Source organism: Balaenoptera borealis (genome assembly GCF_965194805.1).
Source record: "Balaenoptera borealis genome assembly, chromosome: 1".
Lineage (NCBI taxonomy): Eukaryota > Metazoa > Chordata > Mammalia > Artiodactyla > Balaenopteridae > Balaenoptera > Balaenoptera borealis.
In genome coordinates, this window is record NC_138860.1 from 81847308 (window position 1) to 81872628 (window position 25321).

The window sequence follows — 25321 nt, forward strand, 5'->3', positions numbered from 1 at the left end:
TTTCCAGGCTCCTGATTCACACCTCATCCTTTCTGCTCATTTAGCTCCCCAGGTTAGGTGCTTTGCACACATCCTTGCCACATCCAGAAACTGTTCTTCATTTCCCCCAAGGACAGGGTTGCTCTCCTCCCCTAGCGACCTTGATGTAGAGGTACAGCCTGATGGGAACTATGGAATGGCCCCACCCCCACTCTTCGTTCCTTCGGTCTGGTAGTCACCTGGGCGGTGGTCATATGGGGGGTGGCCTTGCCCCTGTGTTTCTGTCTGAAATCGCTCTGCGTCCAGGCCCTACCCTGTCGAATGCCGCCTTCAGCACCAGGGACAGCGATCAGAACTGCTGTCTGGACACTCCCTCCTCCCCTTCCGCAGCGTCCCTATTTTTTCTGGTAGCCTGCCCTGCGGAACTAGGCGGGTGCTGGGGGTGGGAATGGGGACAGTGGGAAATAGCGGGGCTTGGTTTCTCCCTCAGGCTGACCCCGAGCCTCGGAACATGACAAAATTCCCCAGATCCCCAGCAAGCAGGACAGGAGGAGAGAGCAGTCCCTAATTCCAGTATTCCCTGTGGTGCAGGTAGGGTACCGGGTTCCTGAAATGGGAAATCCAGGTCTCTGGTGTCCGCTTGTCCCTTCCAGCGCCCCCAGAATGAAAAGTCACCAAGGACCTCCGGCTGGGGATCCTTCACCCAAGAATTCCCGGGCTAGGTTGGGGGAAGTGACTCTGTCGTGCCAACAGGGGACCCCTGGGCCGGAAATGAAGTGTCCGTGGAGGGTGGGGCGGGCCCGGCCCCCCTGTCGCGGCCCGTGAGGGTGGGATCTGTGTCCCCCGCCCTCCCTGCCGGACCCCCAGTACCGGAAGTCGCTGTAGGGGTGGATGATCCAGGCCCCCGCTGACTTGACCCGCTCCTGCTCGATTTCCACTGCTTTGTGGCTGCCGAACACGCGAAGGGAGAACTTGTTGACCGTGGGCTGGAGCAGCGTCCCGAGCTGCCTCCTCTTGGGCTCGGGCCCGGTCCCGGGCCTGGACCCAGGGATCGCATCCGAGGCCGTGGTGGTAGACGCCGGGGCAGCAGGAGGCGCCCTCTCCAGCCCAGGGGTCGCCCCATCGCTGGCCCTAGTCGTCGGCCGCTGCTCCGCCTCCATGACGCCTGTTAGCTTACACGTTTGGCCTCCTAGACCCTGCCGCGGCCATTCGGGACCCCCGACCCCTCCCGGAGTCGGAGCGGGCGCAGCCCGGCTGACTCGGAGCGGAGGCGTAGTCGGCTGGGAACCGCCGGCGCGCGGAGAGGAGGGGGTGTGTGCGACAGACTCTCCCGCGGGCGGCGGGCGGGTTGCGATGCGCCCCCTGGCGAAAGCCGAGCGAAGGCTGGGCAGGGCGGGCGGAGGCGGGGCGGACCGAGAGCCATCCCGGGAAGGGGCGGGACCAATGTAACCTGTAACCCGAGGGACCCCCTGGTGGGCGTGGCTTAGCCAATGGGGGCGGTCCTCCAAGTATAGGAAGAGAAGGAGGGGAAACGCAGCCAGTGCCACGGAGAGGGCATGGTCTAGCGTTGAAGGGCTTTTATCCACTGAGTGCCAGGGAGGCGGAGCCGCCTGCGAGTGGCGGGTAAACCGGATGCTGGTTGTAGCTCGTGAGGCTCGGGAGAGCGAAGAATTGGGAACCAGTGGAAGAGATGGGGAATAGCTTTTAAAATTCTTCTTACCCACTCTCGCTTATGGACTTCCTGCGTTTCACTTTTTTCTCTCAGCACTCTCCTAGGCATACTCCTTTCTTCTGACCTCCTCCATACTGCTCCCCCTCGTATTTCATTTCCGAACTCATCTGCCAACCCTCACCAAAAGCAATTCTGCCAGTTACTGAGTGGACGCTGAGGATACAAGGATGAACACAAAGTCCTAACCATAAAGCCAGTGCTCCTCTATGCCCGCAGATGAGACAGGTAAATTACAGTGCTATGTGATGTAAAGGGCTATTTTGGGGGTTTTTTTGGCTGTGCTGCGCGGCTTGCGGGATCTTAGGTCCCCGACCAGGGATTGAACCCTGGGCCCTCGGCAGTGAAAGTGTGGAGTCCTAACCACTGGATCACCAGGGAATTCCCTGAAAGTTCTTAAATATCTCAAATTCTTCCCCTCATCTCCACTTCTTATTGTCACTGCCTTATTTCAAGCCCTCAGAATTTTTTCACCTAGATTATTTCAGACGCCTCTAAACGGGTCTCTGAACTCTCTCAGGCCAATTATTTTTCCACAGTCTGCCAGAGTTACCTTCCTAAATCCAAATGTAGCTATATCACTTGCTTAATGTCCTTCAAACTTCCCCATCTTCTATAGGATTACAGTTAAATTCCTTAGAATGACATACAAGGCCCTGCAAAATTTGGACCTAGTTTCAACAACCTTTATTGTGATAGTCCCTCTCTTGAAAGCCAGGAGTCCAATTCTGTTTAAATGTTTTGTTCTGCTTTGTCTCCAGACCTTTGCAAATATATTCTCTGCCTGCTATCCTTCTCCTCCAATTCACTTTCCAACAGTTGGTTCAGATGTCATCTCCTCTAGGAAACCTAAATAGAAACACATTTATAACTCTACTTTCCCAAGCTAGGGTCTAGTCTACAGCTTTCTTACAGTGACGAGGGCACCAGTGTTTATAACACCTCTTGTCACACAGCTGCCAACATTTGTTTACAGGTCTTTCTCTTCCATTAGACCATCGGTCCCCAACCTTTTTGGCACCAGGGACTGGTTTCTTGGAAGACAATTTTTCCACGGATGGGGGGTGGGGTGGGGGATGGTTCAGGTGGTAATGCGAGCGATGGGGGGATGGTTCAGGCAGTAGAGCGACCGGGAGCGATGGGGAATGGCAGATGAAGCTTTGCTTGGTCGCCGCCTGCCGCTCACCTCCTGCTGTGTGGCCTGGTTTCTAACAGGCCACTGACAGGACAGGTCCATGGCCCCGAGGGTTGGGGACCCCTGCGTTAGACTGTGAAGCTGTGAAGAACAAAAGCCTTACGCCTGCCACAATGCTAGACACATAGTGAACACTTAGTAAACGCTTGTTGAATAAGGGAAGTGTTCATGGAAGAGCAAGTGAACTACACTGCCCTCTTCACCCCTTAATTATTCTTCCTCTTCTATTTTAGGAAACTTTTCCTAAACCATTTTTGGCCAACTGATGTAAGCTCCATCTGATTATCCACCATCCTGGCTCCCCTCAGATATTTTACTTGAATATAGTTATCCTCAGGTTATTTTTTTCATTTCCCTTATTATTTCTCAATTCCTTCTATAGCGTCTCTAACTCTGCCCAGTTTGTCTCAAGGTCTCCTTCTCTTTCCTCATTTTTTAAATTCAGTAAATTTACACTTCTCATATATCATGTGTAAGTACGTAACATAAAGTTCTCAAAAAATTTCCCTTTCTTTGGCACCTGATTCTCCACCCCTCCATTTCTCAAACCTTTCCTCCAAGGCCATACTCCGCTCCCCCACCCACCCCGAAACGTGCGTAGCTTTTGCTCAGGAGGAAAGGTGGGAGCCCTTCTTTGCTGTTGTTAGGTTGCCGAACTGTTTTAAGAACTGAACTTTCACAGGCTATGCTTGAGAATCACACCTCACCACCAAGTCTCAAAAGGTTTGCGGAGCGGCGACATTCCGTAAACAACAACCCCTTCTTTTCAACCTCCAAACCTAACAAAACAAGCCACAGAAGTCTCATGAAATAGGTAAAAGATCGAGGAAGGATACGGAAGGACACGAGGCGGGAAGGGGGACGGGGGGCGCGGGCCTGGTAATCCCCGACGACTCTCTCCCCGCCCCCATGAACTTCCGCCCTAGCACCTCCTCCGCTCTCACGGGCGGACTGCCGCGAGCTACGCGAGGACGCGCTGGCGTGCGCGGTCCTGGGGGCGGAGCCCAGGGGTAGCTGGGAAGCGACGCAGGACGTGCGTGCGTGCGTACGTGCTCGCTCGCGGTGGCGGCGGCGGATCGGAGAGGCCAGAGCCGGAGACCGAGCTGGGATCGGGCCCCGGGCGGGGGCGGTGCGAGCGGCGCCAAGCGGATCCTGGGGGCGGGGACGGAGCCGGGGCGGGCGGGACTGGAGCGGAGGCCGGGAACTAGGCGGGAGGTCCCAGGGTCTCGGGTTAGGGGGGTGGAGCCGCACTTCGTCGCCGCGGGGGTGCCGGGACTCCGGCCTCAGTGCCGCCGCCATCACGGACTTCCTGTGGGACAAGCGCACGGGCCTCGCCGCCAGAACGGTGAGCGCGCGGGCTGGCGGGCCGCGGGGCCGCGCGGAAAGATGGCGACCGCGGGGCGGGCGGGAAGATTGGATTGGGGGCAAGGGGTCGGGGCGAAATTAGGAGAGAGGGAGGGCTGAGAACCGGGAAGTGGCAGAGGTGAGGAGTAGGAAGATGAGATGGAAGGTCGACCTACCTTAGATGTATTCTGGAAGACAGGTGGGGAAGTTGGGAGGGATCAAAGTAGGAGAAGGGGTGATGGAGTACGGATAGGAGTGGTTCCAGAGATGAGAAAGAGCAGAATATCAAAGTTGGACCAAAGCCGGAGACGGGGAAGACACCACTGTGTCACTTGGAGGATATGGAAAGAGATTTTTACCCTAGGAGTTATTTCTGGATTTTCTGAGTGAGAAAGAGAAAGAAAAAGATGCACAAGTTGAGAAAGGTTGCAGGCTGGAGATCCTTTGGGGAATGTGGAGAAGGACAGCCTGTGAGGGACTTTGGTGGCAGTATGTATATGGTGAGATGACATTTGTGTAGCTGTGCTAAGCAAGGTTGGATTACCTGGGAGAATCTTGTGCTTGCATCTTCTTGGTTTCCTACAAGCCCTGTTAGGCCAGGAATGAATCAAATGCCACCGTCCTCAATTTGAGAAGTAGCTCAGAGTGGGAGCCAGATGTTGGAGTCATGCCTTTTCCACACCTAATCCTGCCCCCCCACAACAAGACTTCTGTCCCTGGGCCTATTTAATTGCTTTCTGCCCTCCTCTTCTCATATTCCTGGATTGTGACAGTGATTTCTCTCTGATTCTTTCCTTGAAGGAAAAAAAGGATTTGTGCACTATGCCATTCCAATTCCAATAACCAGAAGGTGGCCAGCTTTTAGCCAACTGGTGCTGATATTAATTAAAAACCAGTTATTCTGTACTTAGTAAGCACAAAAGGGGAGGGGCTGGATGGGAAGCTGACTGCAGCTTGGAGCCACATGTATTTAAAACCATTCAAGGGGGATTTGGCCAGTGATGTGAGAAATGATTAAGATAGTTAAAGGGGCCAGACCCAGATCCCTGGAACTTGCTTATATTTGGTTTATACAACTATATGTAGAAACCTGGGAAACTGGATTCCTGCCTTCAGGACATGGATGGCCTATTTGGGGAGATAAGATACACTTTTAATGATTGTAAAACATTTGTGATAATAGTGTGTGGTAAAGCATTATCTTGTTGAGTTATGAGGAACTTAGCGTGGCACATATCTATCCTAGATACCAGCCAATGATGAACTGTTGCAGTCTTTATCAGTTACACAGTCTCAACTGTAATGAGCTGTGGCCCAGACCTAAGTGTCTTCATAAAGGCATGTTTGAGGGAAATCAGAATAGAGCAATGAGCTGAGTGGGGGGGAAGATTCCTAAAATTTTTAGCTAGAGTTAGTAGGTGAATAGATATACTCCATTAAGGAGGAATTGTAAGCACAGAGGAGGACTGAGGAAGTTGTGAGTGGTTTAAAAAAAAAGTAGAAATTGAAGAGCAGAAAGCAGCTTAGCATCTCTGGAGCAGCCAGTCCTTGGAGGGCACTTCTGAAAACTCAGAGCTCGCCCCACTATTGCTACTTTTCCTTCCCTTCCAGATGCCTCATCCTCGAAGATACCACTCTTCAGAGAGAGGCAGCCGGGGGAGTTACCATGAACACTATCGGAGCCGAAAGCATAAGAGACGAAGAAGCCGCTCCTGGTCAAGCAGCAGTGACCGGACACGGCGGCGCCGACGGGAAGACAGCTACCATGTCCGTTCCCGGAGGTGAGGCTTCAGGAAGAGAAACTCACACTTGGCCCACTCACTTATTCGTTTATTCAACAAAGATTTATTGGTTTCAAGCTAAGTAGCTGGTGGAAGGTTATGCTCAAAACGGATAACAAAATAACCCATTTACACTGGTGTTAAGAGTCTTATCATAGAGGAAGTATATAGTAAGGGGCTGAGGAAGCATCCAACAGGTTTGGTTGGAGTGGGGCAAGATGTGTAGTTCAGGGAAAACGTCCCAGAGAACGTGACATCTAAGCTTGTCTGAAAGACGAGAGAAGTGTCCCAGACAAAGGGAAAGCAAGTGCAAAGAACTAGGGGCTAGAGGTAGCTAATGAGCTAATAGACAAGACAAAGTTAGGTCTCCATGGTTTTAATAACTTAGCAGCATGTTTAGTGGGAGGGATGGGTTAGGGATAGTTTGGAGCAAAGCTGGATATCAGTCAGGAATAGCTCAAAAAAGAAATGACTGTTTATTCCATTGCATCACTGGAGGGGAGGAGGAGGCCCTCAGAGGGAGTTGTTCTGCTGGTGTTTTCAGAGGTTTTGGTGATGTGCAGGTGTGGGCATCCTCCTCTGTGCTTAGTTACTTCACTGCCCTGGGCCTTGGTCCTCACAGAGAGACTTGAGTGTGTGAGAGCAACTTTTCTAGCGATACTCCTTGTCCTCGGTGAGGGAGGACCTTGTTACATGGTATGACAAGGAATGTGGCCTGAACAGATACACTTAACGGGTGTTTGTTGTCCAACAGCAGCTATGATGATCGTTCATCCGACCGGAGGGCGTATGACCGGCGATACTGTGGCAGCTACAGGCGCAACGACTACAGCCGGGATCGGGGAGAAGCCTACTATGACACAGACTACCGGCATTCCTACGAATATCATCGGGAGAACAGCAGTTACCGCAGCCAGCGCAGCAGCCGTAGGAAGCACAGACGGCGGAGGCGGCGCAGCCGGACATTCAGCCGCTCATCTTCGGTGAGTGTCAGCCCAGGCCCTTCCTCTCCCCACTCTTCTTCAGCCCTCTGGGACCCTGGTAAGTGAGAAGTATCCTTGTTCTCATCTGAGCATTTGGGGCATGAACACTGAGGTGGGCACTGAGTCTGTCTACTCTCTTGGAAGCTCTCCGACTCTTGGAGGGCCCTGGAATCTGCTTTGGAGATTGATGGGCACAGAGCATTTGTGAGCCCCAGTGCCCTCCCTGGCATGCTGGGCTTATTGTGTTGGGAGCGGCTCCTCCACCCCCCAAGGCCTCCACTTTCTAATGGGGACCTTGCTTGTGAACTGCCTTTCTCCCCCAAGCCCTGGACTTCATGGCCCCATCAGCAGGTGGGCTTGGGTGGGGGCAAGGGGAGACCTGTGCCCGCCTGGAAGGGCATCGTGTAGAGCATGGGGTTGTGGGTGACATTGGCAACGACACCACTTCTCTGCTCTGCCCGTGCCTCTCCCCGTTCCCATTTTGGGTTTGGGGCCTTGGGATTATGCGCCGCTCTCTCTTCTCACCCCGATCCGCCTTACTGCATCTGACGTGTTCCCTTCCACTGTCCCCCATCATCGTCTGTCCCCCCTGGCTGGGCGCCTGTGACCGGTGACCCCTCCACCACCCACCCCGCCTCCCTCCGGCCCCCGCTCCGACACCTGGCTTGCTCCGACCCCCCCCGCCCCCCGACAGCAGCACAGCAGCCGGAGAGCCAAGAGTGTAGAGGACGACGCTGAGGGCCACCTCATCTACCACGTCGGGGACTGGCTACAAGAGCGATGTACAAGCCAAATCGTAACAATCCTATAGCCTGTAATGGTCCCATAGCCATCCTAACGTCCCGAGCCAACCCAAGTCACAGCCTCTTTTGCCTTTTCTCAGTGGTGTTGTTTATCTGGGTGGTTTGAGTTGCTGTTGAGAATTGACCTCTGCTGTCCACTCCCAGCTCTCATGGCCCCTGGGTTAAAGGTGGTGGGAATCATGCAGGGGTTTTCTTCCCCTGTGACCATCTGTATCTGTTCCCCCTTCCTTCATCTCCTCACCCCAGGTTGCTGTACCCTTTTTTCTTCGAACTCAGCTCATTCCCCACCTTCTCTCCCTCCCTCTCCCCGACCCTGCTCTTTTTCATTTCAGATGAAATTGTAAGCACCTTGGGAGAGGGGACCTTCGGCCGAGTTGTACAATGTGTTGACCATCGCAGGTAACTGTCAGCCCCCTCTGTACTACACACCTGGTAGCCATAAAGAGGTAGTGAGGGTTATCTGGGGCTTTTTTGCTAATGAGCCAGAGGTAGGATATCTTAATCCCCAGGCAGCCCTGTTCAGTCTGAGATGTTCTTGAGATTCCAGCAAAAGCCTCTCCTGCCATCCTATAGGGGCGGAGCTCGAGTTGCCCTGAAGATCATTAAAAATGTGGAAAAGTACAAGGAAGCAGCTCGACTTGAAATCAATGTGCTGGAGAAAATCAATGAGAAGGATCCTGACAACAAGAAGTAAGTGAGTGAAGGAGTATGTGGGGAGTCTGAGAGGCTCCACCCCTACACAGGAAAACCTTCCCGACCTGTACTAGACAGGCAGGGGAGTTGTAGACCTTCTCATCCATCCATCTTTTGTTCATCATCTTAGAGTAGTAGAACATTAAGGCAGGAAGGGAGGGTCTGTGACATTCTCTAATCCTTTCCCCTTGTTTTCAGGGCAGTTAGATTGCTCTGCAGTTTGGCTCTGACCCAAGATGGCCTCAGTAGGGATATGCCCTGGAAATGGGCCTGAGACTGAGAATCAACATTTTCATCAAAAAATTAGTTGTGCTTTTAGTACCTAGAACTATGCTAATGAAGCCACAGACATTTATGTGTAATTTTTCTGTTCACACACATTCCATAATCCAAATGTAGAATAAGAGTATTAAGCAAAGACATAAGTAGGTATAAACATGGGCCCAATGATGGCTGATGGTGAGTGAATTTCAGGAGCGGGAGTTGGGGTCAGAATGCAGAAGTGGCACTTTGACAATTTATGGTCCACACTGAAGCCTGGTGCTTGGCAGCTCCTCAGCAAATAGAATTTTTTTTAACTATTTAAAATGTTGCAGGAAAATGGCTTGAAGTTTCACAGGTAGTACTTCTCTCCTTGGGTCTGTCAGAAAGGCCACTGCTTAGCTGAACTGAATTTTCTTGGTGATAATAGCTGGCATGTTTTTATACAAGTATGTGGAATCAACAGCTATGCAGTCCCTCTTTGTTGGAGGGGTGGTGGGCAGATGGGAGCTCATCAGACATCCCCCTTCCCCCATCTCTCTTCCCAGCCTCTGTGTCCAGATGTTTGACTGGTTTGACTACCATGGCCACATGTGTATCTCCTTTGAGCTTCTGGGCCTTAGCACCTTCGATTTCCTCAAAGACAACAACTACCTGCCCTACCCCATCCACCAAGTGCGCCACATGGCCTTCCAGCTGTGCCAGGCCGTCAAGTGTGAGTGGGGCGGGCCGAGGTGGACTCTGGGGCAGCCCCTCCCTCCATTGGACCTCTTCTGTGTCAGTTGTGCACTGCTGAAGCCCCTAAACAGTCAACTCAATTATCTGCAGTTCTTCTGTTCACTGTCATGTTGACATCTCTTTCTCTTCTGACTTAACTCCTTCACTGATGTCCTTACCATCACTGATTGCTCTTACTCCACATTCAACCTAGCAGGAGCTGGAAGAGAAAGTGTTTGAAGTCAAAGCACCTAATTACCTCTTTTTTCCTTTATTCCCCTTCCTTGGGAAAGTGTAAGTCAGGCAGCAAGCACAAAGAGACAGAAAGATTCCTCAAGCTAGAGGTTTACATTTGTCTGAGCTGAGAGTGCTCTCTGTTCCCAGCAAACCAGGCGGGAGCAGGGAGTAGTGCAGCCAAGGGGCCAGGTAGGGACTAGTACATACTTCCTCTTGAGTCTTCATAACAGTACAGTTTCACAGAGTTGAATTCACAGGAGTCAGACGGACGCATGTCAAAGTCACTACAAAAATTCAACCCATAGGGATTTCCGTGGCAGTCCAGCGGTTGGTTAAGACTCCATTCTTCCACTGCAGGGGGTGTGGGTTCGATCCCTGGTTGGGGAACTAAGATCCCGCGTGTCACATGGTGTGGCAAAAAAAAAAAAAAAAATACAACCCGTAGCAAGCCATCTTTATACATGGGTTGAGAAGTACATGTATATCTGACGTTAATAAGTATAGGGCTTCTGACATGGATGGACCTAGAGACTGTCATACAAAGTGAAGTAAGTCAGAAGGAGAAAAACAAATATCGTATATTAATGCATATATGTGGAACCTAGAAAAACGGTACAGATGAACCGGTTTGCAGGGCAGAAATGGAGACACAGATGTAGAGAACAAACGTATGGACACCAAGGGGGGAAAGTGGCAGGGGTGGTGGTGGTGGGATGAATTGGGAGATTGGGATTGACCTATATACACTAATATGTATAAAACAGATAATAAGAACCTGCTGTATAAAAAATAAATAAAATTCAAAAATTAAATAAGTACAGGGCTTCTTAGACTAGGCATTTCATTTGGATGTAGAGCAGAAAGCAGCCTAGTGCTTCTGGACCTGCCTTCTCACCAGCTTTGAGCTAGGTGACCAAGCCTGGGGTCAGCTGGTACCAGTTAGCTCTGGCCACCTGGACCAACCCTGACCTGGCCTTCTCCTCTGCAGTCCTCCACGATAACAAGCTGACACATACGGACCTCAAGCCTGAAAATATTCTGTTTGTGAATTCGGACTACGAACTCACCTACAACCTAGAGAAGGTAAGATGGACAGGGTCCACCCCTTGGCCAGTGGGCACAGGTGGCCATGCCACTTTGCCTTTCTCTTAGCCCTTTCTGTCCTCCCTTTTACTTCTTTCTCCCACATTTTCTGCTCTGGCTCTGACTGAGTAAAACTGCAGTACCAGAATAGATGGAAGGGGAGAGATATAAGACTTAAATTGGAAAAGAATTTGGAAAAAGAACCTCAGTTAACTTTCCAGTAGAGTGAAAATGCATTCAAGGTTCTTGGTTTGGGTTTCCTTCTCTTTCTGTAAGGAAAGGTCAGCTCCACTGACTAACTGGAGATCATGGAGATCTCAGCTAAGGAAGCTATTTCTCATTTTGCTACCTGCTATATATTTTCACAAATACTGTACACTAGTCACTTGGGTATACTCTTCAGATGCATAGAGACTTGCATGATATTCCACAGTTATTCCTAAATCTTCTTCCTCCCCCACTCCTAAAGTAGTCTGCTGGCTATGGGGGCGGCTGTAAAGCAGAAGGCATGTGTGGGAGCAGGCAGGAGGTCAAAGTTGTTTTTTTAAGGCTCAGAAGCACTTTAGAGAATAGTGGTAGAAGCTCGGTCTGTTCATTCTCTTAGTCTCGGTGCAGAGGTTCATGTTCTTCCTGCTTTGCTCCTAGAAGCGAGATGAGCGCAGTGTGAAGAGCACAGCTGTGCGGGTGGTAGACTTTGGCAGTGCCACCTTTGACCATGAACACCATAGTACCATTGTCTCCACCCGCCATTACCGAGCACCAGAGGTCATCCTCGGTAAGGGGGGAAGGGCAAGGTTGTCCAAGTATGTGAGGGGGTGTGGTGGTGAGGATAGGGCCCCCTGAGCCTCACAGTACCTTTTCCTTCCCATTCCTACCCAGAGTTGGGCTGGTCTCAGCCTTGTGATGTGTGGAGTATAGGCTGCATCATCTTCGAATACTATGTTGGCTTCACCCTCTTCCAAGTAAGTGGTGGGGTGTTTTATATGACCACTAGGTATTCTCCTACCTAATTTCCTTGTCTGCTGAGGAGCTGCCTGCTCACTCCACATTGCTTATCTTCTTGGCGGCTAGACCTCAGGATCCCCTCTCGGTCCCATGCTCAGTTCTGTCTTTGTTTCCCAGACGCATGACAACAGAGAACATCTAGCCATGATGGAAAGGATCTTGGGTCCTATCCCTTCCCGGATGATCCGAAAGACAAGGTGAACCTCGAGTGGGAGGGACTTAACCCTTTTCCTTTTCTCTCCACAAAATTGGTCTCTATCACATTGTTTTCTTTTTTCTTTGACACCTGCCCTCCCCTCAGCTACTCTTGAGATGGGGGAAGAAGGGAATCATCCCACAAAAAGAGGAACCTCCTGATTCCTCAACTTCCCCCTTCCCCTCTAGGAAGCAGAAATATTTTTATCGGGGTCGCCTGGATTGGGATGAGAACACATCAGCTGGGCGCTACGTTCGAGAAAACTGCAAACCACTTCGGGTGAGCCGGGCTGGGAATAAATTGTGCCCACCACCCAGAGGTCACTTTCTTCTTAAGGTGTTTTGCCCCTGGAATGCATTTCACAAGCAGAGGGTTAGGAAAGAAGGGGAGGAAAACTGAAAGAAGACATCTTTTGTTGATAGAAGAGAGATAAGAGGGAGTGGTTTTATGGAGGGAATGAGGTTAGACAGCCATGTTTTTCTTGAGCCAACCAGAGATGAAAGCAATGTCCTGGATTCTTTAGGTCAGGCAAAAAAGAATAAACTACCTTTGAAGAGGTTACATTTTATTGAGGAGCTAAAGAAGATTCATGAAGTTGACAAGGATATACAAGTAGAACTTTCAAAGAGTATGAAGGAATAATTGTGCTAGTGGGAAGGTAGGGTGAGCTGTGACATCAGAAATGGTCACGGTGTGGTCATTCATAATGGTAGCAAGCAGAGCCGTGGTCCTTCAGGATTGAAATCTAGGGCCTTGAAGAACGCAGGGTTTGTAAGGCATCGTGCCTCACCTTTTTCCTGCCCTCCACCACCAGCGGTATCTGACCTCAGAGGCAGAGGAACACCACCAGCTCTTCGATCTGATTGAAAGCATGCTAGAGTATGAACCTGCTAAGCGGCTGACCTTGGGCGAAGCCCTTCAACACCCTTTCTTCGCCCGCCTTCGGGCTGAGCCACCTACCGCCAAGTTGTGGGACTCCAGTCGGGATATTAGTCGGTGACGATCAGGCCCTGGGCCCCCCTGCCACTCTAACAGCAGTGGGTGTCCAGTCCAGGACACTGGTGCTTTTTTATACAAGAGAACAGAGCCGGAGCCCACTCCTTCCTACTGGCTCCCTATGTACCTGTGAATATGTGAAATAGTGTAAATATGAAAGAACTTGGACCTATCGCTTCAACCCCTGCCTTGTACATAATGCTATTCCATCTCACACTTTTCCCACCCTCACTTGCCCCTTCACAACTGAGTTGGATGGGGGCAGAATGAGGTAACCAGATGGCATCTATCCCATGTTTTATAAGGAATTTTGTACAGTCTTTGTGAAATAAAATGACGTGCTTCATCTGACCCCCATCCCTGGAGTTTGAGGTTTGGGGGTCCTGGGGTGGAGGGATGAGAAGATTGGCAACGAAGGGAGTCCCATCTTACCCTCCAAAATTAACCATAGTCAGGTCACCAGTTTACCTGTCCGGTTTGTCTTGGGAAGAGAGTGATGGGTGGGTAACATTTCTTGACGGTGATAAGGGTTATCTGGAATGATAAGGTTTGGGAAGGAGGTTCGACTACTGTAGCTCTTAGGCTGGGCCCCAGGATAAAGCCAGAAATCCAGATTTAAAAATGTGCTCAACTGGGCTCCTGGGAGACTACCACCACCGGTCGGAAGACCCCGGTCGTATATCTCGGAAGACTAGGAGGGACAGGGGTTCTGACGCGAGGCCTGCTGGGAGGTGTAGTTCGTTAATTGAGGGAAATCACGTGGGGAAGGGGCGGTACTTGGCTACCGAGACTGAGTTAGAGGTGTCACGTGGGGCACTTCCCTCTTTGCCTTTGACCGAGACGCAGGCGCAACCCTCCTGCTGCTGCGGGGATCCTTGTGACCCTTCCGGTGTGTAAAGCCAATCCGTGCACAGAGAAGCGGGGCGGACCGAGAGGAGCGGAGGGAGCTCTGAGAGCCACGGCCGCCGCCACTGCCGCGGCAGGGGCGTGGAGGGCAGGGGGCGGCCCAAGCGGAAGTTGCAAACATGGCTCAAAGCAGAGACGGTGGAAACCCCTTCGCCGAGCCCGGCGAGCTTGACAACCCCTTTCAGGTGACTTGCGCCGGCCTCTTTGGGGCAGCTGGGGTAATTTCTCGAGTCTAGAGGGTCGGGCTAACTTGTATTCCCGTTCGTGACATTTGATCCGAGGAAGGGCCGCCACGTGGGAGTGACGACTACTCCAGACCAGTGAGCATCCTGGGGGGGCGGGCCCTGCCCCTTAAGGAGCTGGTACTGGCAGTGTGGCGTGAAGGATTGGGGGCAAATATGGGGACAACAGCGTGGGCCCCAAGCTGCAGTCCTTGGAGCCACAGCAATTGAAAAGAGGCCCCTGTTAGTTCCCCCAGAGGCACCAGGTGCCAGCTGAGCCCCAGATCTTTGCCCACAGGACCCAGCTGTGATCCAGCACCGACCCAGCACACAGTATGCCACGCTTGACGTCTACAACCCTTTTGAGACCCGGGAGGTGAGATTCTGGAGAGCACGGGCGAGCGAGGAAGGGTAGGGTATGCTAACAGGCCCACTTTGTTGGGGTATAGGGGACTTTTTTGCACGCAAAGGAAGAAACACCGTGATCTTAGCTCCCTGAGAGAGACCAGTCTGCCATGGGATGCCTAATCCTTCTAAAGACACTAAGGCCAAGGATCCATCGGTTTGAGCTCTAAATGTCAGTCTTGGGAGGACCTGGAGTCTGGCAGGGCCTGATGAAGACCCTGTCTGGGGAGCCTTTTTTGAAGAAGAAAAGGGATGGGGCCGGTTGGAGTTGCGGAGAAAACAAACTATGTTTAGATATACAGTTAGAAAACAAGGGATGAAAAAGACTAGACCTGTTTGTCTCACTGCAATAGAAAAAGGTAACAGTTTTTAAAAGTTTAAGGAGGTTGATACGGTAGATAAGTGCTTTGAGTCCTGGCTAAGGAACTCGATGTGAGAGGTTATGGGGGCTGCTGCAGGTTGTAAAAGAGTTCTCTGATACAAACACAAGAACTAGCTTTCTAACAACTGGGGGAGGGGCTGCCACCTTAGGTAATGAGTTCTAGGTCTAAAGGTATTCAAGTAGACTCTAGATTCCTGTGTTATGAACGACTAGATGATCCCTAAGGTTTTTTCCAAACTCAACAGCCACCACCAAGCTATGAGCCTCCTGCCCCTGTTCCGATAGCTCCACCCTCAGCTCCCCCTTTGCAGTCTTCGAGAAAGCTCAGCCCCACAGAACCCAAGAACTATGGCTCCTACAGCACCCAGGTAAAGGGGGTGTATGGGTAGGGGTTGAGGAGAGGGGCCAGCCCTGGGTTCAGGACTCACATTGCCCTCTGCTCATACTGGTCAGGCTTCAGCTGCAGCAGCCACAGCTGAGCTGCTAAAGAAGCAGGAGGAGCTCAACCGGAAGGCAGAGGAGTTGGACCGTAGGGAGCGAGAACTCCAGCATGCTGCCCTCGGGGGCACAGCTAGTAAGTGGATCCTTGATAGGGTTGGGGAGGGCATCTGACAGGTTCGAAGTCTCAAAAAAGGACCTCAGAGCATGGGCACTGGAGCCAGATTGCTGAGTTTGAATTTGGGTGCTATGTCTTATTAAGGGTGAGCTCTTAGGCAAGTTATTTAATCTTGAGTGCCTCAGTTTCCTCACTTGTAAAATGAGAATAATGTTTGTACCTGTTTGACAGGATTGTTGTGAGGGTTAAACAAAGTCATCTATACAAAATGCTGGGCACAGTGCTTAGAAGTTGTAAGTCATAATAAACACAAGTCCTAATAAACACTCAGTATTAAAATAACTTTTGCCACTTGCCCTTGTTTCTTTGAACCCTCAAATTGGAAATAGAAGAGAGGACCGGAGGTGAAAGGAAGGGGGAGTGATTTGTTGGTCTCTGTCTCACTTGTGAGATCCTCCTGCTCTTTTTGTGCCTTACAGCTCGACAGAACAATTGGCCCCCTCTACCTTCTTTTTGCCCAGTTCAGCCCTGCTTTTTCCAGGATATCTCCATGGAGATCCCCCAAGAATTTCAGAAGACAGTATCCACCATGTACTACCTCTGGATGTGTGAGTAGTGAGAAGCCTTTTTGAAGGAAGAGTACAGGTAGTAACTTGTACATCTTTCTTTTCTTGGAGCCCACTCACCCAGAACTAGACACTTCACCTATCCTCAGCATTTGAGTTTAAGGCTCATTTCTCCAGGAATCTTACTGGATTACTCCTTTTATAGTATTTAGAACTTATTCTGCAGCCTTCTAGCAAATGTATATTCTTGCCCTCTCCCCCTTCCCCTTGTCCTTATGCATAAACGTATTCTGAATCATTTAAACGTCTTTGCCAAGGGGATCACACATGATTGAGATTTGCTAGCTCTGTCTCCCCTACTGAGGATCCTATGAAGGCAGAAGCCGCCTTCCTTTCCTTACTCTGCCACATTTGGTGAGGGCTGTGGGGTGGGCTTCTAGGGAAAGGAGCTCTCATTGACCCATCATCGTGTTCCTCTAACCCTTAGGCAACACTCTGGCTCTTCTCCTGAATTTTCTTGCCTGCCTGGCCAACTTCTGTGTGGAGACCAACAATGGCTCAGGCTTTGGGCTCTCTATCCTCTGGATCCTCCTTTTCACCCCCTGCTCCTTTGTCTGTTGGTACCGCCCCATGTATAAGGCTTTCCGGTAAGAAGGGGGAGTGGGGATGATGGCAGGGAGGGGACTTGGATGGGTCCCATTCTGCTTCTCCAACGCTAATTCTTTGCCTACACTTCCCTTTCTTTCTCTTTGCAGGAGTGACAGTTCATTCAATTTCTTCGTTTTCTTCTTCATTTTCTTCGTCCAGGATGTTCTGTTTGTCCTCCAGGCCATTGGCATCCCAGGTTGGGGGTTCAGGTCTGTGAGGCTGCCATCTACCTTCACCCCTTCCTCCCACTCCTGTAGACCAAGTCAGCCTTGGGTACTGGCATAGGAGTTGTTCAGAAAAAGGAAATGTGGTTTTTATCCTTGGGAGGTGCTAATTTAACCAGAGAGACAAGATGTCCTCCATGATAGAGAGCCCAGACACAACTCTCAACAGACATAGATTAAGGGAAAGATGGCTGTGGTCAATCTGAAGAGGCTTCCTGGAGGAGACATGTGTAACCATGGTTGGAGAAGAGGAAGAATCCTCAACAGAAAGGTCTGTTTGGAGTGAGGATGTCTGGAAGAGCTTGGAGAGCTGGGAGCTGATCGTTCAGGAGCTGGGATTAAACTGTGAAGAGAGTAGGTGTAGTTTGGGATTGCGGTGCATGGAAAGCTGCCAGACTGACAGAAAAACGGCCCCTGGTGGGAAGATATAACCAGCAGTGAAGCTGGGGGGACAGAGACCCAGCTGTGAGCATCCCCTCTTCACTTCCACATACTTTCCCCTCCTTACAGTGGCTGGATCTCTGTTCTGACGGTGCTGAAGGCCAACACAGCTGTAGCTGTGCTCATGCTGCTGGTTGCCCTGTTCTTCACTGGCATTGCTGTGCTGGGAATTGTGATGCTAAAGCGGGTGAGGGGCTGTAGGTGGGGCTAGGAGAGTGAGATCATGTGTCCCTAGGGGCATGGGTGGAACATTCAGGAGCAACTGGGGAGGGCCAGGCTGACGGATGGGTTCTCAGCTAATGGACCTGGGAGGTGGGTGTTGTGGGGTATGTGTGGGTGTGGGTTGGTAGGGAGCCACGAGGGAAAAGCTAGAGCTGCAGGCTGGTGAGTGGTGGTGATGGCGTTAGATTGGAGTGGGGTAACAGTGGCCAGAACGTGCTGTAAAGTCTATGCCTCTACTTGCAGATCCACTCCTTGTATCGCCGCACAGGTGCCAGCTTTCAGAAGGCCCAGCAAGAATTTGCAGCTGGTGTCTTCTCCAACCCTGTGGTGCGAACCGCAGCTGCCAATGCAGCCGCTGGGGCTGCCGAAAATGCCTTCCGGGCACCGTGACCCCTAACTGGGATGCCCTGGCCCTGCCACTTAGGGGAGGTGACCTAGCCCCCATCCCTGAGGTCTCTGGGACTTGATGAGACGTCACTACTTGATGTCTTCACTATAGTGCCCCCAGTCCCACAGCCATGACTGCTGAACCTGACTTAAGGGTGTGGGGAGCCCAGCGTGACCCAGTCACTGCTTCCCTCCCACTCCCCTTCCCCCAATCAGGCCACACTGCTGCCACCTTTACACACCCCAACCCAGCTTCCTTCTGCTGTGCCAAGGCTGTTGCTTCGGTTATTTAAATAAAAAGAAAGTGGAACTGGAACACAAATCACACCGTTTCTGGAATTTTAATGGGAACTAGGCCTTATGGAAGAGAAAGTGGAGGAGACTAGAATGGAAGCAGAATGTGGACTCCAGAGGGAAGGTCTGACCTGGCCTTAGTGTAAATGGAGAGCTCTCAGGGATGGGGCAGCGGAGTCCGATGATGGCAGGCGCAGGAAGAGGGAGGGAAGTCCACGGTTGGGGTGGAATCGCGGAGCTGCCAGGGAGCCCAGCTCCCTACCCCTCTCCATTAATGACAGGGAAGGAGCCTATACTTCTGCTGGGAACACAGCAGGCCGAGGGGCCTGAGAGGCTGGGTGGGGCTCAAGTGGGAGCCGAAAGCGTTGCTAGCTCCGGCGGCCAGCTCACCCTGCAACCCTGCCTCCTGCTCCCTCCCTCCCTCGCCCTTTCTCCCTCTCCCTCCTTCCCTCCCTCCCTCCCTCCTTCCCTCTCCCCCTCCCACAGGGTCTCTGGCGGGGACTACAACTCCCGGGGTGCACCGCGCTGGCCCTCGCACCATGCCCCTCCTCCCGCACCATCCCATCCCCATCCCCCGCCTCCAGTCCCGGACCTGCTGCAGCCGAGCTGGGGGAGCGGGGGTGTGGTGGGCAGGGGAGTGGGGCTGGCGACCCAGGAGGCGGCGGCACCGCCGCAGCCTCTCCCCACCAGGCAGCCTCGGATCCCACTGGACACTGAGGGCACACCGACCGCGCCTCTAGAGTCACGCCGCCTCTCCCCTCTTCTCTAGACTTCTTTCCCATCCTTCTCGCCTTCACCCTTCCCACCCTTCCCTGGGTTCCGGACCGCCGCCCTCTCTTCACTCCCGGACCGGCCCTTCTCGGCGCCTCTCTTCTCTAGGGAGATGCGATGAGCCGGTGCCCCCGCGTCCTCATCGCCGTCCCGGGCACGGTGCCCGTCCAGTGCCCCTGGTGGGGAGGGAGCACTCCGGGGCCCCTCCGTGACGCCCCTCCCTTGGCCCCCTCCTCAGCTGGAGTCCCTGGGCCATGGCCCAGGGGACCCAGCCAGGGGGTGGGGTCTAGAGCGAGGGGGGTGGAGAGGAGGAAGGACGAGGCCTTGGGCGCCTCTGAGATGCTCCCAAGCGTCAGGGGGAGCCGAGCGAGGCTTAGGCAACCGGGCGGCAGGCATGATGCCCTCGCCTAGTGATTCCAGCCGCTCACTGACTAGCCGGCCCAGCACCCGGGGCCTTACCCACCTCCGCCTCCACCGACCCTGGCTGCAGGCTCTGCTCACGCTGGGGCTGGCTCAGGTGCTCCTGGGCATCCTGGTGGTCACCTTCAGCATGGTGGCCTCATCTGTCACCACCACCGAGAGCGTCAAGAGATCCTGCCCGTCTTGGGCTGGATTCTCGGTGAGTTGGGTGCACAGTTGTTGGGTGGGGGAGGCTCCTCGGGCCCCACCCCTCCACACCAGCTGCCAGTCCAAATCCTGGCCTCTCCTCCCTCTCCTGGTCCTCCTCCTCCTTACAGAGCTGGGTGCACCCTGTGGTGAGGGGCTCACTCAGGTGCCTCCCCTGTCAGGCTGAGCCTGTGCCCACTCTATCCCCAGCTGGCGTTTTCCGGGGTGGTTGGCATTGTGTCTTGGAAGCGGCCGTTCACTCTAGTGGTAGGTGCCAGGGTCTGATGCCCACGGGGAGGCAGGTGCCTAGCACCTGAGGGGATGCCTATTTATGCTCTCGAAAAGGGAATTGACTCTCCCATTCATGCTGTCCAGGCACAAATGTCTGTGAAGGAGGGTGGCTCCATCTGCGGTAGAGAGTACTCTTGGGGTCCCAGCCCTGAGCCTGTGCCCTGTTTCCCCCAGATTTCCTTCTTCTCCTTGCTTTCGGTGCTCTGTGTCATGCTCAGCATGGCTGGCTCTGTTCTCTCCTGTAAAAACGCTCAGCTGGCCCGAGACTTCCAAGAATGCATCTTGGTGAGATTTGAGGAAAGCGAGCCTGAGAGTGCTGGTTGGGGGAGGTGTGCAGGACAACCTGGACTTGTCCTGATTCAGGCTGCCTCACCCTCTCCACTCCCACTCAGGACGGAAAGGTCTGTGTGTGCTGCCCTCCTGTTCCTCTACTGCGGCCCTGTCCAGAGTCAGGGCAGGAACTGAAAGTTGCCCCTAACTCCACCTGTGATGAAGCCCGAGGGGCCCTCAAGGTGAGCATGCACCCCCCCTTCCCCCCCTCCGCCATTCCTTCCTCTCCTGCCATCTTCCTGGTTCTCACCCTTCTGCCTCCTCCTGGAGTCCTCACAGGCCCCGAGTATGTGGGATTTACTCCACCCCAGGCTCCTCTCACATCCCTCTCTCTCTCTTGCCTTCCCCAGAACTTGCTCTTTAGCGTCTGTGGGCTCACGGTTTGTGCCGCCATAATCTGTACTCTCTCTGCTATTGTTTGCTGCATCCAAATCTTCTCCCTGGACCTTGTGCACACGGTGAGTGGGGAGCCGGGGTCAAGGCCAAGAAGGTAGGATGCGGGCAGGGTGTGTATGCTGGGATTGGGCTTGAGGGGTGATGGTTACAGTGCTGGCTTTTGAGCACCAGGGGCTGTGGGTCACCTATTAGGCATGTCTGTTGCAGGGTTATTTAGGGGGTCCAAAGGAAGGTGAGGAGGGAAATGACAGGGAGTAAGAGAAGTATGTGATGCCAGTCTGGGGGCATTGAAGAGTGAGACTAAAAGTTGGGCGGAGTCAGGAAGGTCTTAGATGGGGGTGGGGATAATGGGTTGATGTTCTGGTGGGGACAGAGAACAGATAGTGATTCTGGGTGCAGAAAGGTCCATGTAGAGGAGGACTTTCTAGATGGGCAGGGCAAGAGCTGAAGGTCTTCTGCTGGGGCGGGGTTAGAGGAGGAACTGGTTTTGGCAAAGGAGCCAGAACTGAGCTTCTTGGAGGGGGTGGGGCCAGAAAATGTAGATGAGAGAGGAGTTTGGGAGCCAAGGAGCTGTATTCCCAGAAACCAAGTTTGCTGACTTGCTTGCTCCCCAGCAGTTGGCCCCTGAGCGCTCAGTCTCAGGTCCTCTGGGGCCTCTGGGCTGTACATCCTCGCCCCCAGCCCCTCTCCTACACACCATGCTGGACTTGGAGGAATTTGTACCGCCTGTGCCCCCGCCGCCCTACTATCCCCCAGAGTACACCTGCAGCTCAGAAACAGATGCACAGAGGTGAGGCCAGGTGGAATCTGTGGGGAAACTAAGGAAGGCGACTGGGGCTGAGGCCGGGGATTGGTGGGGAGAGATTTTTTTGGAATAGGAGTTCTTTCCCAGGCTTTGACCCTCTCCCTCATCCTGCCAGCATCACCTACAATGGCTCCATGGACAGCCCGGTGCCCTTGTATCCTACTGATTGCCCCCCTTCTTATGAGGCCGTCATGGGGCTACGAGGAGATAGCCAGGTGAGAGCAGGGCTTGGTGTGGGCTGGGGAGTCAGAGATAGAGCCTGAAAAGCTGGGTGAGCTGCTATCACTGGATAAAGATAATACTAGCTCTCATGATCTTTATAGCACTAGCACATTCACTGTCATCTTTGATCTGCCTGAGAGCTTGGCGAGGTGGGTGGGGTAAGAACTATTATTTCCATTTTACAGATGTGGAAACTGAGGCCCGCATAAGTGACTTGAACAAAGTGACAAAGCTGGACTGGAATCTAGGTCTCCAGAGCTCTGTGCAGCCTATGGGATGGCCTAATCAGTGTGTAGGGCTCGACCCTTGACCCTTGTGTCTTCTGCAGGCCACTCTGTTTGATCCTCAGCTTCATGATGGCTCCTGCATCTGTGAGCGAGTGGCCTCCATTGTAGATGGTGAGCAGAAAGTGGGGAGGGTGGACAAGGTCTGGGATGCCTGGGATAGCAGAGCTGGGTGTGGGGGGCAGCGGGGGAGAGACGAGACCGAGTGGGTGGTTAAGGGACAAATGAGGGCTGGGGCTTCTTGCAATCCTGGGCTTAGCTGTCTCCTCTGAGATAAAACTGGAGGCAGGATGGCCCGCAAGAGGCTGGGCCTGAGAAAAGGGGAACCGCCTGCGCGGCCAGGCTGGTGCTACCCGGCAGCGCCTACCACCCACAGTGTCCATGGACAGCGGGTCTCTGGTGCTGTCAGCCATCGGTGACCTCCCTGGGGGCTCCAGCCCGTCGGAGGACTCGTGCCTGCTGGAGCTGCAGGGCTCCGTGCGCTCCGTTGACTACGTGCTCTTCCGCTCTATTCAGCGCAGCCGCGCCGGCTACTGCCTCAGCCTGGACTGCGGCCTGCGGGGCCCCTTTGAGGACAGCCCCCTGCCCCGGCGGCCCCCGAGAGCTGCCCGCTCCTATTCCTGCTCTGCCCCCGAGGCCCCACCCCCGCTGGGTGCCCCCACAGCTGCCCGAAGCTGCCACCGGCTGGAGGGCTGGCCGCCTTGGGTGGGACCCTGCTTCCCCGAGCTGAGGCGGCGGGTCCCCCGGGGAGGCAGCCGGCCAGCTGCAGCCCCGCCCCCCCGAGCCCCGGTTCGCCGCTTCAGCGATAGCTCAGGTTCCCTCACCCCACCGGGGCACCGGCCTCCTCAGCCGGCTCCCCGACCACCGCTGCTGCTGCCACGGTCCCACAGTGACCCGGGCATCACCACCTCCAGCGACACCGGTGAGCCGCCACAAGATTCAGGAGAGGGCAGGCACTGGGAGTTAGAGGGCCAGTGATACCCACCAGGATTTGGGACACTGTTGAGGCCCCTGGGGAGGAAGAATGGGTGAATTCACTCCTGCAGTAGACACTTCTTATGTCACCTCCTAGAAATACATCAATAGCTTAGTGGCGAAAAGAAGAGGATTTGGTTTTTGGAACGCAGTCTCACAGTTCCCAGCTTGGGCTAGTTACCTACCCTCTCCAAGCCTCAGTTTCTCACCTGTAAAACAGGTATAATAACAGTACCCCACCATAGGTACTGTGGAGTTACTGAGGAGAGATGCAGGTCAAGTGCTTAGCCCTGGCACAGAAAGTGTTTGTCATTACCGTTATGTGCCAGGTACTGGAGAGGCTGCAGCAGGGCACGATAGCGCCTTAGTCCCTGATTTGGTGGATTGTACCATCTAGTTGCTGGCGGACCTGAGCAGAGATGATGCCCCCTTGGTTGGGAATGGGGTGTGGAATCTGGGCTTGAGTTCTCAGGAGGGCCGTGAGATTGGCGGGCGCATCTACTGAGCGCTCCCACTCAGTCCCTGTCTCTGTCTTCCTTCTCAGCTGAATTCAGGGACCTTTATACCAAAGTGCTTGAGGAAGAAGCTGCTTCCATTTCCTCTGCAGATACAGGTGAGGCATATGGTTGGTGCCCAGGGGGCAGTGGGTAGGGGAGTGCTGCCTGGCCTCCTCTGCACCTCCCATTCCACCCACTCTCCCTCTCTCTCTCTCTCTCCAGGGCTCTGCTCTGAAGCCTGCCTCTTCCGTCTAGCCCGTTGCCCTTCCCCCAAGTTGCTACGTGCTCGCTCAGCCGAGAAACGGCACCCCATGCCCACCTTCCAGAAGGTCCCCCTGCCCTCGGGCCCTGCACCTGCCCACTCCCTGGGGGACCTGAAGGGCAGCTGGCCAGGCCGGGGCTTGGTCACTCGTTTCCTCCAGATGTCTAGGAAGGCCCCAGACCCCAATGGGAGTGGAGCCCATGGACATAAGCAGGTAGAGTGAGGGGATCCAGTGAAGACACCCAGGAAAGCCTGGTGCTTCAGGTGGGGCCACACTGATGCTCTTTCCTGTGGCCCCATCTAGGTGCCCCGGAGCCCATGGGGCCGGCCAGGCCGAGAGAGCCTCCACCTTCGCAGCTGCGGCGACCTCAGCTCCGGCTCCTCCCTGAGACGCCTCCTGTCTGGCCGCAGGCTGGAGCGTGGCACCCGCCCCCACAGCCTCAGCCTCAATGGGGGCAGCCAGGAGACTGGGCTCTGACCTGGGTGTCCTCCCACACTGAACAGATCCAGATGAATGCTGGGGCCACAGGCACCAGCTGGTTGGGACCAGCAGCCTCCAGCACCCCCTTGCACTGGCTGACACAAAAAGAAACCTGCTGAACACCCCCAGAAGTATCCCTTTCCCTCCTACCTCTAGGGGCTCCTGCTGCTTGCCTCTGCCCCTCCAGCCTGGGGAGACCTTCTGTCCTGCGCTGCATGGGTGTTCAGGCTGTGCGGAGAGATGACCCTGCTTACAGCGTTGGAGGAGGAAAATAAAGCCCTGTTCCTCCAGCATGAGAGTAACTCTCTCTGATTCACCACGGGCCCTGTGGCCAGGGCAAAGGCATGTCCCGGTTGTTCAAGCACAAGGGGCTGTATGCCTGTGCAATGGGGTGGTGAGGCATGAAGGGTCAGAAAAATCTGGGTGGCCTCTCAGTTCTGCCACCTTTAGCTGCATGATCTTGGGCAAGTTATTTAACCTCAATTGCCTGATCCGTAAAACATTGTGAGGACGAAAGTTTGTAAAGCTCTTAACACACTAAGTAAGGCTTCAATAAATTTCAATTTTCCCTTCTCTTCTGGATCATTCTTTGTCACCTTTGAAATTTGTTCTAGCATCTCTCATAGTTATGAAAACTCTCAAGACGCTGATATCTGTTTCCAGCTACCACACAATGTCTCTGCCCCTTTTCATAGCCAAACGTTTTTTCTCTTCCTTCCTTCCACTCTTGAACATCCATTCTCTCCTCACCCATTCCCATCAGGCTCCTTCCCCTACCTCTCCCCAGGCACTGCTCTTTTTTTTTTTTTTTTTTAATTTTTTAATTTTAATTTTATTTATTTATTTCTGGCTGTGTTGGGTCTTCGTTGCTGCACGTGGGCTTTCTCTAGTTGCGGCGAGCGGGGGCTACTCTTTGTTGCGGTGCCTGGGCTTCTCATTGTGGTGGCTTCTCTTGTTGCAGAGCACGGGCTCTAGGCACGCGGGCTTCAGTAGTTGTGGCTCGCGGGCTCTAGAGCGCAGGCTCAGTAATTGTGGCGCACGGGCTTAGTTGCGCCGCAGCATGTGGGATCTTCCTGGACCAGGGATCGAACCTGTGTCCCCTGCGTTGGCAGGCAGATTCTTATCCACTGCACCACCAGGGAAGCCC

General features: G+C 53.5%; 4 protein-coding genes across 13 annotated transcripts in view; 3 read left to right on the forward strand and 1 right to left on the reverse strand.

The window, feature by feature from the left end:
• Positions 1-3842, reverse strand: part of HCN3 (hyperpolarization activated cyclic nucleotide gated potassium channel 3) — a 12969-nt gene extending 9127 nt beyond the window's left edge. The window contains exons 1-2 of one of the 2 annotated variants that reach the window (XM_082350001.1): positions 1700-3842; positions 850-927 (exon numbers count right to left, since the gene is read on the reverse strand). Coding sequence is in view for 1 of the 2 variants with exons in the window: in XM_082350000.1 (XP_082206126.1) it covers positions 850-1139 (290 nt within the window). In the remaining variant the exon portion in view is untranslated. Of the gene's footprint in view, positions 1-849 lie in introns of both variants that reach the window. The other variant, XM_082350000.1, reaches the window with a different exon arrangement.
• Positions 3843-3977: 135 nt separating this feature from the next.
• Positions 3978-13353, forward strand: CLK2 (CDC like kinase 2). 5 transcript variants are annotated; one of them, XM_082355919.1, is made up of 13 exons: positions 3979-4248; positions 5859-6028; positions 6786-7011; positions 7709-7793; positions 8147-8213; positions 8388-8504; positions 9317-9483; positions 10711-10805; positions 11451-11580; positions 11685-11767; positions 11928-12007; positions 12195-12285; positions 12821-13353. In XM_082355919.1, the coding sequence occupies exons 2-13, from the start codon at positions 5859-5861 to the stop codon at positions 13004-13006; spliced, it is 1497 nt and encodes a 498-aa protein (XP_082212045.1). In that variant the 5' UTR covers positions 3979-4248; the 3' UTR covers positions 13007-13353. The 5 variants fall into 5 exon arrangements, with proteins under 5 accessions (XP_082212046.1, XP_082212045.1, XP_082212044.1 ...); XM_082355918.1 differs by having other exon boundaries at positions 3980-4248; positions 7706-7793; XM_082355917.1 differs by having other exon boundaries at positions 3981-4248; positions 6783-7011.
• A 462-nt stretch (positions 13354-13815) lies between these two features.
• Positions 13816-18282, forward strand: SCAMP3 (secretory carrier membrane protein 3). Its single transcript, XM_082359604.1, has 9 exons — positions 13816-14093; positions 14428-14505; positions 15162-15284; positions 15370-15490; positions 15952-16080; positions 16526-16685; positions 16794-16895; positions 17421-17538; positions 17817-18282. Exons 1-9 carry the CDS (start codon positions 14028-14030, stop codon positions 17961-17963), a joined length of 1044 nt encoding a protein of 347 aa, XP_082215730.1. The 5' UTR covers positions 13816-14027; the 3' UTR covers positions 17964-18282.
• Positions 18283-18384: 102 nt separating this feature from the next.
• On the forward strand, positions 18385-24756 carry ENTREP3 (endosomal transmembrane epsin interactor 3). Of its 5 annotated transcripts, none has more exons than XM_082351805.1 (12): positions 18385-19644; positions 19842-19898; positions 20097-20207; positions 20315-20434; positions 20603-20710; positions 21263-21438; positions 21569-21668; positions 22004-22073; positions 22336-22881; positions 23479-23547; positions 23654-23907; positions 23998-24756. In XM_082351805.1, exons 1-12 carry the CDS (start codon positions 19420-19422, stop codon positions 24169-24171), a joined length of 2010 nt encoding a protein of 669 aa, XP_082207931.1. In that variant the 5' UTR covers positions 18385-19419; the 3' UTR covers positions 24172-24756. The 5 variants fall into 5 exon arrangements, with proteins under 5 accessions (XP_082207931.1, XP_082207932.1, XP_082207934.1 ...); XM_082351806.1 differs by having other exon boundaries at positions 21266-21438; XM_082351808.1 differs by lacking the exon at positions 20097-20207.
• Positions 24757-25321: the final 565 nt, after the last annotated feature.